The following is a 13,577-nucleotide window of genomic DNA, read 5'->3' as shown; positions in this document are numbered from 1 at the left end:
ACGTATCCATTTAATGTTTAATTCTCAGGCTATGAGGTACCTAACACTGCTACCCACCCCAGTGAAATGCTGTTCTCAAAGGAGGGTGTTTCCGGCACACCACTGCCTTATAAATGAGAACTGAAAAGGGATACTCCCGCCCCGTGGGCCTCGCTGCCTTAGGAATCCCTCGTTACTCTCTCCTCATTTCCTCCGGGCCCCCAAGTCCCTGTTTTTTTTTTTTACTAACGATTCCAAAACTAAATATAAATCTTCTCCTTTTGCATAACAAAAACAAACGTTTTTTGAGGGCAAAGACAAACTCTGTTCCTCTCCCTGTTTAATACGGTGTTGGGCCGTATAGCATATTCATCCCCGAATAAAAACTACAAGGAAAGGAGGGATTTGTGCCCTTTTTGGCTTCAAATCTGTGTCATTGCTTTAGTAATCGTATCTCCTAAAATCACAGATTAAGTGGTAAAGAAGAAGAAATACTGTTGCCACATTTAACACTTGTACATTTTATTTAATTAAATCAGCCATTGTACACATTGCAGCTATGTATTGTTAGTGTTGTATTTTTTTTTCCAGTAACTAATACATGCCCTCATAGATATATTCAATTAGTGTTATCACCATGGGAACAAGATGCTGATTCATCAACTGAAAATTCACTTCTTCTCACAGTATTCAAGTTTTTTGATTACACAGCAAAAATCAAAAATCAAAAAAAGGTGAATAACCATTATGTTGTTACACAGACGTCATCTGCACTGCAAAGAACACAACAGAAATGCTTTTCTTGAGCTCCAGTGAAGGTTTTGACAAGAAGGCCATGGCGTGTCTCAAAAAGTTTCACCATTGAGCCTCTCTCATTTTGGCTGCCAAAGAAAGCTTTATTTCCTATCCAACTGCCAGAAAGTGCTAGCGTTTGAGGCTTTAAGAGATTTGGCTTGTGGGAAACCTCCCTCCCAGGAAATTTTCTCCCTTGGCAACATTACTCGAAATGATGAAGTGCCATTGTTTGTCACATTTGTTTTTGACTTTCGGAGCAATGAGTCATTTTTGCACAACAGGAAAAGACCAGATAGAATTGGAAAATGTTCAATCCCTGGAGGATAGACTCTTTTTTTTTTTTTTTAAATTTCATCTTCATTGAATATACTTTTCTTTAACAAATAACTGATTCGAAATGTATACTGTTTATATGAATATATTTGTGAATATATATATATGTTAAAATGCTACACAGTTTCAACCACTAGAGGAATAAGGAATAGGACATGGAAATCACTCAGATGATTAAAGTTCCTTCTCTGAAACAAACAAAAAAGTGCACAAATGCACTTAAGAGTTTCCAAGGGAGTTTGGATTTCAAATAAATAAATCAAAAATTTTAACCAAAACCAAATTTGTAAGGATTTCTCAACCTTGTCTGCAAGCTAAAAAACAGACCCAGCAGAAGAGTGAAAAGTGCTTGCTCAGGGTCAAAAGAATGAAAACCATCAGTGTGATTAGAAGAGTTTTGACTGTGGTTTTGATTTTTAAATGCTACATGCAGGTATTAGAGAAGATATAAACCCGGAGGGGGGGAAAGAAAACCACTCCAACAGGGTGAAGGAGTTTAACCTTTTGCGTAGGGGGTAAATCTTGTTTCCAATGGATTATCTACAGTGCAGTGGCCAGGAGAAAGTACCACCAATAAGACAGCGTGGTTTGCTAAAGCAGCAATGAAAACTGGAAAACTACAGTAGTTATAGCTTTTAAAATACCCTGCCAATGTGTCCAAAATCTAAAAGACCTGAAGATGCTAGAATGCCACAGGATGTGGTGGCTAGCCGCTGAATACCTCACTGTTTCTTTCCTTTTGCCTTCTGCTCCCCTTCTCCCCTCCCTCGTGTGGCCGTTGGGGAATCATAAACCAAGGCTGGCCAGCACCAGCAGTAAGTGCTTAGTTAGGATAGTCCTTGAGGTTATTAACCATCTTTTACTAGGAGCAATGGCTACTCTGGAAGTTCTAAGGACGTGGTAGGTCTGAAGGGCTGCTTTTGCAGTCCAACTGTATTATCACTCGATTGTGTTAGCAATATGGTAATTAACCATTGTTCGGCAATTTCTAGAGGCCTTTTATTCCATGATGCCCAGTGTAGTTATGATAGGCAGTGGTTTTAATTTTAATATGTTGTTCATCTGAGCATTTGAGCTATATACATGGTACGAGGGTATCCCTCGGAAGGACTCCCGGACATCATCACTTGAAGAGGTCTGTAGGTGAAGTTCTTCTGATCGAAGGATTTTCGTGAAGCTTGTATAGGAGCAAAGAACGACGGAGGTGGCCAGTTCCCAGTTTAGCACAGACACAACAAAGTAGTGGATACAGCATCCAGACTGAAGGATGCTCTCTTTGGTCACAAATCAGCTTACAGTGAAAGAGGACGGGGAAAAACTGAAACAGAATGCGGTGTGTATTTGCTAAAAGTGGAAGTGTCAGGGTATCCCATTAGGCTGGGGAGGTCACTCTGCTAATGAAACGGGAAGTTGCATATTGAATGAATGCATGGTTTCTGGTGTGAGGACTGGGCAGCCCCTCATTTGGCCTCTTGCTTCGAGTCCTCCTTGCAGAAATGCCGAAGGAGTTGATGGAGGTCATGCTGGAGGTCATCTTGGTCTAGTGCTTCTGGTACATCCTCCAGGTGCTCCAAGTAAATGCGTTTTCCATGCTGGTCCTTCACCACAGCCCTCTTCTGTGTACTGGCTTTACTCATTGTTGTCCTGGAGGAAAGCAGACAAGAGAGAATTATGCTTTCTTCACTGAAACGCAGCTGCCATCTTTGGAATGGGGGTAACCATGACATAAAAGCACTTTACTGTCCTACCTATGGATACTTCCACACTAGCCATCTTTCCACATCTTTCTTTTAAACGTGGCCTCTCCCGTCTGACATGAGTCATGAAATGTTTTAAAGTCTTTCGGAATAAAGAATGTTTTTTAAAACCTTAAGAACTATTTCAAGTAACTAAAACCATGCTTTAATAGGACTCTCTCCAAGAGTAACTGTATAATCATTCTTGTTTTGCTAAGGTGCCCTGATTTGAAAGAGCTTGGGTGGCATAATTGGTTGGGCATCAAACTCTCCATTTTGGCTCAGGTTGTGATCTTGGAGTTGTGGGATTGAGCCCCACATTGGGCTCCACACTCAGAAGGGATCTGTTTGAGAATCTCTCTCCTCCCCTCTGCCTCTTCCACTCATGCTCTCTCTTTCTAAAATAAAAAAATAAATCTTAAAAAAGGAAAAAAAGAAAGAGCTCGGCTCCTCCTGAAGCAGGGATTCCATATGTACTTTTTGACAGGCTGAGAAAAATACTTTTTGATTTTTTAAAACATCTTAGCTGCCAGCTTAATCCTTAGAGTTGCATCCTGTTCTAGAAAAACGTTTCCATGAGCTATAGATCTTTAAAAACTGGAATCTTATTCTGTCAACCTAGAGGAAGGTGACTGCCAATGAGAGATGAGGGTCTGTCCAGGTGTCAAAACTTCATCTAGAGATGGTGGGGAAGACAGAGGAAAGAGAAAAAACACCGAGAGACAAATTCTTTCTCCATCTGCTCAGATCTCCTTAGACTTTGCCCATTTTTGGTCTTCTATGCCATTGAAGAGTCTGCTGCTTTCTTGGCTCCCTCCTGACTAGTGATTCTTTGACAAAAGGGGCTCTGATGTACTGTGATATTTTGTACTACCATTTTCCTGCATCCTTACTTGAAAATGATTATGCTGTAACCTGTACACCCTCTCTTCTTCTCACTACTTCTAAACATAATTATTCATTCCGTTACTATGTGGTGAGCATTTTTATGTGCCAGGCACTATTATTAAAATGAATAAGGATAGTGAATCTCAGAGATTTCAAGCAATGCTCCAAATACAAAATAACATAGTTAGTATGAAGCAGGGCCAAGACTCAAAGGTTCCAGAGCCTGAATCTGTAACCATGATGTTACGTATCTTCACTAAAAACCACGGAGAAATGTTTGTGTCTTTACCCAGCATTTTTCTTACTGATTCCTAGTGTTAAGGAGCTGGAAGTTCTGCCCTTACCATTATTCTACCTTTTAACGCTGCCATGCGTTGAAGATCATCCTGATCTTTTTTTAAGACTTCTATTAGCCAAAATACTTTCAACCTTCTTGTGAGCATCTTTGTTTCCTTCTTCCTTCTTCTCGCATGTTCTCTTCTTCTTACCCTTCCTTCAAACTTCTCTCCTTTCCTTCGACACCACACAAGTTATTTTGTTTTGTTTTGCTTTAAAGATTTTATGTATTTATTTGACAGAGATCACAAGTAGGCAGAGAGGCGGGCAGAGAGAGAGAGGAGGAAGCAGGCTCCCTACTGAGCAGAGAGTCCCATGTGGGGCTCGATTCCAGGATGCTGGGATTGTGACCTGAGCCGAAGGCAGAGGCTTAACCCACTGAGCCACCCAGGCGCCCCTCACATAAGTTATTTTGTATCTGAAAGCAAACTTAAATTTGTTCCTTTTTAAAAAAAATTACTTATTTATTTTAGAGAAAGAGAGAGCTAGGGTAAAGGCAAAGGGAGAAAGAGTCCTCCAGCAGACTCCCCAGTGAGCATGGAGCCCAATGTGAAGCTTGATCCCAGGACCCTGACATCATGATCTGAATCAGACGCTTAACCGACTGAGTCACCCAGGCACACCAAATTTGTTCCTCTTGATAACAAGATCAAATTTGGTTCCAGTGGTTGAAATTAGACTTATAACTATTCAGCACTCATAATTTGCATCTCCCAAAAGGCAAATATCTGATTATTTCTGCCAAGAGCTAAAGAAGCCTTCATTGCATTGGTGGTGGGGGTTGGCGGGGTGGGGGCGGTAGGGGGGTGGGGGAGTGATGTTCCTGTCATAGGGCAAACTCTGGTTATTTTGTGCAGATGTGTATAGATGAATGTGTTTGTGAGTATGCATATGCATATAACTCAAGCAGTGGAATGAATCTACTCATGTATTTGGGGGGGCAGTGGGTATGATAAAAAGTCTTCAGCAACATACAAGATAAACGTGTTATACATGACAAATACAGTTCTGGAACTAAATAGCTATAGAATTTAATTGAGTTGTCTGTATCCCTGGCTTCAAATTCACCAGCTGTAACTGAGATGACTGAGAACTTTGGATTAACTGGTCCCTAAATGTAGTCCAATTTAAAGAGCTCATGATGCTGGGGTGTGCACATGGTTTATGTGGTTTTGTCTGAGTAACTGAATAACAGACTTAAAAGCTCAGAGTACAAAAAGCACTTTATCCTTAATTTACATAGCATTTTTAAAGTTCTCTGAGCAATTATACTCTTCAATTCTTAGCTGCTGCTGCTGTTCACATGGGATTGGAGTGTGGAATTGTGACAGAACCTTTAATTCACTGTTCCTAATTATTATGTTCTACGGGCTAAAAATAGCTTTGTAGAGTACTATAAATGACAATCTTTTTCTTCTTTACAATGAAATGGAAAGCACAATAGTAACTTGAGTTTCCATTGTGTCTTTTCACTGCGAAGCTGAGAGCGCATCATTAGCTTGGTGCTGCTAGAGGACCAGAGAGAAGGGCCAGGAGATGAGGCAAGAGGCAAGGGTGCTCGAGTTCATACATCAAATAGGTGATAGGGACAGGCTAACCAGGGAGTTTCACAGCTGGCCCCCTTTCTTAGGCACAAAAGTGAGGTGCTTACTGCTTTTATGGCACTTTCTAAACTTCATAGAGTTCCTGGTTTCAGCATTGCTAGGTACATTCAGGTTTGGGGATATCAAACTCATGCTCATGTTATTTGCCACTCACATGCGGAATCATGAAACAGCTTAAAGCTTTTGGATAGAGGTTAAAAAAAAAAAAAGATTTTTAAAAAACCCAAAGCATGTACCACGCAGTTATGATTTGCTAAGACTGAACTGAAAGTAGCTGGTCACAAGATTAATTTGCGAGCTGCTGATTAGATTTCTCCTCATATGAGCTCCAAGTCTATCAACACAATGGAAGATCCCAGCCAGGAGGCCTCAGCGAAATGGATGCCTTGCTAAAACCCAGGGAGTGACTGTGTCAACTGGTGTCTCGTTCTCCTCAAGCTTTGCTATTACTTTCAAAGCATCCAGAGGACGCTACAGGCATGACAACTGACAGATCTACCACTTGACAAAAGTGTATGATGCAGAAAGAGTTGGAAGTTCCCAAGGGATGTTAGGGTATATGTAGAGGCTGTTTTTATTTTCTTAAAATTGGGGGAAAAAAACTCCAGGTGTTAGTTGGCAAAGCATAACCCCATGCTAACCCAAACCTTTTAATGACTGATCCATCCTCTTTCAGGATTTCATTCTCTACTAAACTGGGGAAGTGCACTTTCATGTGGCTACCTGTGTAAGTCAAAGCCTAAAGAAAAAAGAAAACAGGACAAAACCCATTGTAAACCATAGACTTAAAAAGAATCTATTCCGGTGCTTAATCGCTAATGAGTATAAAAAGCTATAGTTGAAAGGGTAAATAAAAACAATCTCGGGATCAAATAAAAGAATCGAGTTTTATCTAAATTCCTCCCATTTGTGAGGGACATGTACTACGATGCAGGTAAATAACGTCTGCGCTGACCAACTTCTGATTTGCTCCTCACCTCACCCCTTCTCTTCCCAGTGGAGACTCTACCGATCACTATAATGATTAGAGGCAAAACAAGCAACAAATGAATAAGACCCAAAGTGTACAACTCACACAATTCATCTTCTGATTATCCAAGGTCCTTAAAAGTATTTAAATAAGGTATGCCTTTCATACCTCAACGCATTCATATGCAATCTCGGTGTATATTGTGGGTAAAAAAGAGGACACACGTGTAACATTTAACTTCAAAAGGGCTCAATAGCAAAAAGTGTTTTGTAGATATTTGCATAGGTCCACAATCCCTTAGTCAAACCCTTGGGGCCAGATGTGTTTCAGAACCCAGAATTTTTTTTTCTTTTTGGATTTTAGAAAGGTAATATGATACATACTGTATGTTTCAATACCCCAGAAGGGGCCGGGGCAGAATCCTGTAATCAAACTCATACATATATCAGCAGCAAACCATATGAATATTCACTCTAGGGAGGACTAAAACTCCTTCCAAGTCCTAATAGCTCCGTATTAGTTCATATTAAGTTCTGCCACCAAATTAACTTGCTACTAAGCTACAAAATTTGTTTCGGTTTCAGAATTTTTAAATTTTTGAATCCTAGTAAGGGTCTGTGGGTCTGTCACTGTGGATCCATATCCTAGTTCCTGAAAATCAGAACTTAAATAATGACAAATACTTACTTTATTTCTAGGTTTAAAATAAAACTGAATCTTCTTTAATGTCAATCTTCAGAAATATTTGAGAATATTAGTTAGTAAAGATAATTTGCAACCTATTTATTTCTTTTTCTTATTAATTGGGAAGTTACTTCTGGGACTTCCTAGCAAGATGTACAATCATGACCTAATTCCAGAGATTCTGATTCTGATTCAGCTGAAGGGAATTCTTTTTAAAAGCATTTAAGATGACACTGATGAATACCACAAGTTGTGGAAACATTACCTCACTGTACAAGTTATTCACACAGGAATTCTACTCTCTTGAATTTTTCTGCACCTTTCCATGAATACACATATGGAATGACATGATGATAACCATTTTCTTTTTAAACACAAAGCAAACATAAAATATACATACACCACACAAAAACATGAAAGTGATAATGCTTCTATACCTCTTCAAAGTCATCTTTGGCTGAAGGAAGATCAGTGGCTAAACTAGAATCACCCAGATGTTTCTCCATCCTCTCTCCATGTACCATAGTTGTTTTAACAACTTTGCTGACTCTACGGCCTTCCACTGGTTCAGCCTGAAATTGTGAGGTACTGGACAAAATGCTGGGCTCAGACAAAGTTACCTAATGAATGAAGGACACACGATACATGGTTTCTGACTGCCACAATGTCACAGTGATGAATTCTTTCATATAAAACAAACAAACAAACAAATAAAAAACCCCAAAACCATACAATGATATATACCGGTCTTCCAGAAAACAGTATTTTGGAAAAGAGAAGCAGTTACAGAAAGAAAGAAAAAGCCTGTAATCAACTGGTGATGCTTCTGTGGAAGAGTCTACGTACACAGCACCAAACTCATGAGTCACCTGAATGAAAACCCGTCAGGAAGTCTTGTAAATAAGAAACCAATTGCTCAGTGCAATGCAGACCTAACAGCCTGTTGATAAACTCTCTCCTCCATGTTTAAATGGCTTTGACATTAAGAAGATAAAACTAATCCCCATAGGAGAAACTCTCAAAGATATGAGAAACCAAAAAAGTAGATTTCTGGAAAAACTTTGTGCCTGATAATAACATTTTGAGGATGTGAATGAATGCAAAACAGTGATGGTGTCCCAAATTACACATCAAAGAGAGTAAATGTTTCTCAAAGAGAGTAGAATGGAAAGAGAAAACTAGAGGAAAGGGAATTTCTGGACCCTGCCTTTAGCGACTCTGAAATGCACAAGTTTAAATATCAAATATTTATCAACAGGGCCCTACAGAGGCTGCCACGCTGTCTGTGGAACAAGTGCCACAACACAGTTGCAAGGGACTTTCTGTGACATACTGCTTGCCAGCCGACGGAACTCTGGTCTTTTAAAATTTGACTTCTGGATTTCTATTGTTACGTACGCAACCATGAACTGAACAGAAAACAGAAATAAGAAAGACCAAACAGAGATCATGAATACAATGGCTACAAATCTCCTCGATGGTTATTTTAAAATGCCACAAAATCATGAAGAAAAAAATGAATGTACAACTGAAAGTAGGGTGCCATGTAATGGGGAGCTGTGGGGCCAATGTGGGTAAACAATGTCACCCACCTCTTCTGACTCTATTTCACACTTGTCCATAAAATCACGTTGGAGAATCTGATGTTCTTACCTCTGACTGTTCGGTGTCACTCTTTAATACAATGCGTTTCATGACTTTGGAATAGCCATCTCCTTCCTCAATGCTGATGGGTCCCTGGGGCGTTCCCTGCATCGTAACCTCCTCTTTCTCTGTGCCATCAGAGGACACATACCGCCTAATGACTTTCCTAGTGACCTGAAAGATATTTTATTCATGGATCTTGTTTTTGAGGGACCGTACTGGGGGACTGATACGTTTTAAGCAGGAGGTTTGAAATCAGTCACATTAGGACGGTACCTTCTTGACCACAGTGTGTCCATGCTCATCGATGTATTCTTCTTCTGTGACTGTTTCCGGGGGTATGTCAGGCATATCATCTCCCTAAACGGTTGAGAGAAAAGGGTCACTTCTGTCTTTGGCACTGATTCTGGGAAATTCTTCCCAAGGGCTTATAATGGGAACCATGTTAGAAAATGAAGGAAGCTACTGAGAAGCACTGCTGAGATGCCGAGTCCTGTCAAGTAGTACGTTTAAAAGAAAGAAAGAAAAAAAAATGGGCGGGTGATAACATGCTTAGGCGAACTGGACCAAAGTTAGGTGTACAACAAACACACAAACAAAAACGGACAAGCGAGGTGAGGTGGGCAGAACGGAAGAAGCGCTCTCACTCTAGCTGTTTGCTCTCTCGAGGTGGGCTGCCAACGTCATCACCACTGCATTGTTTTTTATAACAAACCAAACTTAGGAGAGTTAGGGATCTGCTTTTGAATGGCCATGCACTCCCTGAAGAGCATGCCGAGCCCTCATTGCTCCAGGTCTACCACTCTCTAAGGGTTATGGGGACAGAAGTGTCCCGGACGTGCAGTAACGTAACAGCTATTACCTGAATAATCACTCGTCGGCGGACAACCCTGGTAGTTACCATCGCCTCCTCATCTGAGCTGGCCTCCAGCTCACCTAATTCCTCTGTTAGCTCCTGGTGGAAGCATGGAAGCATGGTTTTGTTTAACAAGCTAAGGAATGTCTTCACTACTGGTTTCTGCTTTAGTTCACACTTGTTTTCTGAAAGTCTCATTCCTGGAGGCGTTGGTGGAAAAGCCAGCAGGGCAAACAGGTGTATATAAGAAAATAGATTTTTTGTTCAATGAATGAAAAAAAAATTTTGGAATTCTGAAAGCTGTCTGAGTGCCCATCTGTCAAAATCTGTCAGAAGAAATGTGCAGCTTGTCCACATCACTGCTTGGACTTAAACTCCTGATAAACCACCAGATATAAACACAGAACTCAAGCAACACAAAAAAACATTTATAAGCCACTTACACTCAGGCTTTAGGCTTGGAATGATTAACTCAGAGGTATAGAAATAACTTAAGCTTGCAGCAGAACTTTCTGCAAAAAGCCACAATTTCCCAGTAGCTGTTATCTAGCCAGTGGAGCATCTCCCTGGCAACAAAAAAGGCAGCCTATGAATACTAGACTCATTTTGCAGAGAAGTTAAGATGGACTGGCCAGTCTGATGTTATGGGTCTGGGCCAGAGTCAGAGATGGAGCTGAAGACATAATTTTAGATTAGAACACATATCTCAGGAGCATTCTATCAAATCACTTTCCTAATAGGATGATTTTTTTTTTTTTTTAAAGAAGACTCAATGAAATTTTTTCGACGTATTTTTAAATACCTGATGTATTTCTACATGCTTTTCCACGAAAGGAAGATCTGTAAAATTTTAAGCAAATTTTACTTTAAAAACATTCGGGAATCTGCCACCTAGAAATATGATCAGCACGAAAAGTGACTGAAATTGGATCCTCAAGATAAGGTCATGAGAAGTTAAGAGTCAAAATAAGAAGCATCACAGAGGTAACTGGATATTCATTAAGAATAAATGGAACAGACCTGTGTAAAGTGGAATACAGAAGGACTTATCAAAATTTATTTATGTGCATTGAAAAAAATAAATGAATTATGCAGATAATTGTTTGAAATCTATACTTCATTTAGCCACTGGATTCTTAGGCTCAATTTCATTAACTTCTAAGTCCAGATAGCATCTTTGAAACACTTTTACTAGAATTCATTTAAGCCAAGAACTTGGGAGATGAATAATTCTGTGCAAAAGTAAACTTAAAATAAAATTCCATTCATGGGATGAATTTATTATTTAAGGTAACTGCCAAAATTGGGACATAGTTCTCATTTGCCTGAACCTCTCCTAATTATAGTTATGATTTTAGACAAATCCTGCTAGCAGATGTCATCCTCATAGTGAACCAAAATAAATGTAGGCCTTAAGCCCGCAGATAAGTTGTATCACTTGTTTCCCCAAAAAGTTTCAGTTCTTTTATATAACTCATTCTTTACTACTAAGACATATATTAATGCTTCAAAAACACTTTGAGGTAGAAAATGTTTTTGAATTCCGAAAGGAAAAATATATGATTTAATTTATATTAAATTACGTTTAATGCAAACAGATTCTGGGTCCTGCTTCCCTCCCTGAGAGTCATTTTGATTCAGGAGCTCTGAGGAGGGCTCAAACCCCCGCCATTAATGCTGAGGGATATGAACAGTTTAGAATGCCTTTTGAGAAGAAACGGTTTAAATGAATTTCTTAAGACGGTCTCCACCCTTCTTCGCAACATCAAAACTCACGTAAGGACAAAGGAAAGAGTGTGACGTCAACTCTTGCCCCAGTCAGGGATTCCGATGTTCTGAATCAGCAGTAAGTTTACGTACCATGTCCCTTTTCAAAGTCCTTCTTAAAACAGACATAAGGAGATCTATTTTGGAAATAATTTTTCCTTTAACAAGAAAAACTTGTTTGGGGAGGTAAGCCCCACGGGACAGCCACAGTCTGCCTGCTCATCGTTTGATGGCACAGGCAGATCTACCCGGAGTCTGGCTCCCACAAGATGCCGTGGCTGGCATCTACCTGAGGCCCCGCGAATCCCTCCCACTAGTCTGCACCCCTGTGGTTATCAATTTTGAAAAGCTCTATCGGGTATCTTGATTCATCCCAGTGTTCATTTTCCTTAGCAAAAGGTTTTTCAGTTGTAAAATTACAGCTCGTAGTCAAATAGCTAGAATTAGAATGTGTATCATTTTTTTTTCTAGATTCTCTGGTTGGTCCCAGGTTTTAAAAGGGATTGAGGGGTTCACATGACCCAGGTTAACTTTTTTCAGGGAAAAAAATAAGCCAGTAGAGAAGTGGAAACTGGGGAAGGTTTGTAGCTTTGCTTCCTATGGCAAGGAAAACGAAGAGATTCTTACCTTATGGAAAGCTTCATCTTCATTGAGCCTTTCAAGATCCTGGGGCTGGTTATTAGCAGACTCCACAATCACAAGGCTGGTTTTCTGAGAACTCTCCTCCGCATGTTCTGGGGCTTCTTCAGGTTCTTGTATGATGGGAGAGTCTCCCTGCTCACTAGATGTTGGGGTCTGGAGGTATGGCCTCTCCTCCTCAGGAGGGGTCCTAATTTCCTCAGGGGTCTTGCTGGGAGAGCCAGTTACAGCCGTGGCCTTTTGAGTCTCTGACACTTCCGTCCCTGGGGTTGTCACACTGAAATGGAAAAGCCAAGCTATACCAGAAGAGTATACACATTCTTCCTACTCCCAAAGCAAGAGAATTAGAAGGAAAATGGAATTTATCTTCATGGTCCATGGAAGTTAAAATAAGTTTTGTAGATGTGGCCAAGAAAGGAAATTTGAATAAAAATCATATGTAACATATCGTATAGAGTTACAGATCATTGATCTAGCATTGACAGGGAAAGATGTATTCTAAAGATAAAAATTATCCCAAAATGTATTACCATTTCTTAATCCCCACAAAGTATATAAATTATAATTTCATCTTTTCTTTGATAACTCAAGGGGATCTTGAATATTTGAGGAGGTTTATATGAAAAAGTTCTGTAGATAATAAGGCTTTCGAGACAAGAATCAAAGTTTGGGAAAAAAATTTTAAGAACCAATATACAAACCGCATGTTAGTATCTCTATCATAATTGTAAATAGAGAGGGAGTCTTACAATACCTCTGGAAAACTGTATTACTTGATGGAGAGACCTAGTTAAAACTTTTTCTACTGATGTAATTTGGAGTTACTCCAAGGCAATCTTTGTAATCTCATTTTCTAAGTAAGAGAATTTTCTGCTTTTTCTGTTTAACTTATTGCAAATTTCTGTCGCTCCACAGATGTTAAGTGCCCAGAGTGCCTCTCTGATATGCCCTCTTTGCTTCCTACCTTTTCCTTTTTTTCTCCTCTCTTCTTTCTGCTCTCCCCTAAAATCTAAAGGTGGTTGGCAGGTGGTAGCTCAGTGGAAAAAGGGCTGATTTTCTTACCCATTTCACCCTCTTCTTAAGTTCCAGTGACCCCAGCACAAAGCTCACTTAATGACAAGAGCCATGCTATGACGCAATCTCCTGACACACTAGTCTCGGATTTCAGGGGACGCATTTGCCTTTTGCAAGATCTGTTTTCTTCCTCTAAATAGCAAGTGCCGTTCAAACAACTCTCTTTCTCCTTCGCTTCTAGAAAGGCCAGAACTTGAGTTCTGAGCTGCCTGCTCCGTCGTTTCCTTTCACCAGAAGCTCTCTGGGAAACTTCTCTTTAGTCCCACTCTGAC

General features: G+C 40.0%; 1 protein-coding gene across 19 annotated transcripts in view; it reads right to left on the bottom strand.

The window, feature by feature from the left end:
- Nucleotides 1-480: 480 nt before the first annotated feature.
- ANK2 (ankyrin 2) overlaps nucleotides 481-13,577 on the bottom strand; it is a 323,814-nt gene continuing 310,717 nt past the window's right edge. For 15 of the 19 annotated variants that reach the window (XM_059377495.1, XM_059377473.1, XM_059377509.1 and 12 more), the window contains 5 exons: nucleotides 12,220-12,508; nucleotides 9,246-9,329; nucleotides 8,979-9,143; nucleotides 7,763-7,945; nucleotides 2,641-2,751 (listed from right to left, as the gene is read on the bottom strand). In XM_059377495.1, coding sequence (XP_059233478.1) covers nucleotides 2,737-2,751; nucleotides 7,763-7,945; nucleotides 8,979-9,143; nucleotides 9,246-9,329; nucleotides 12,220-12,508 — 736 coding nt within the window. In that variant the 3' untranslated portion in view covers nucleotides 2,641-2,736. Of the gene's footprint in view, nucleotides 2,752-6,318; nucleotides 6,411-7,762; nucleotides 7,946-8,978; nucleotides 9,144-9,245; nucleotides 9,330-12,219; nucleotides 12,509-13,577 lie in introns of all 19 variants that reach the window. The other 4 variants (XM_059377490.1, XM_059377415.1, XM_059377417.1 and 1 more) reach the window with 4 other exon arrangements.

Source organism: Mustela nigripes, chromosome 1 (genome assembly GCF_022355385.1).
Source record: "Mustela nigripes isolate SB6536 chromosome 1, MUSNIG.SB6536, whole genome shotgun sequence".
Classification (NCBI taxonomy): Eukaryota; Metazoa; Chordata; class Mammalia; order Carnivora; family Mustelidae; genus Mustela; species Mustela nigripes.
The sequence above is the reverse complement of the archived record's forward strand: the minus strand, read 5'-3'. Positions and strand labels throughout refer to the sequence as shown.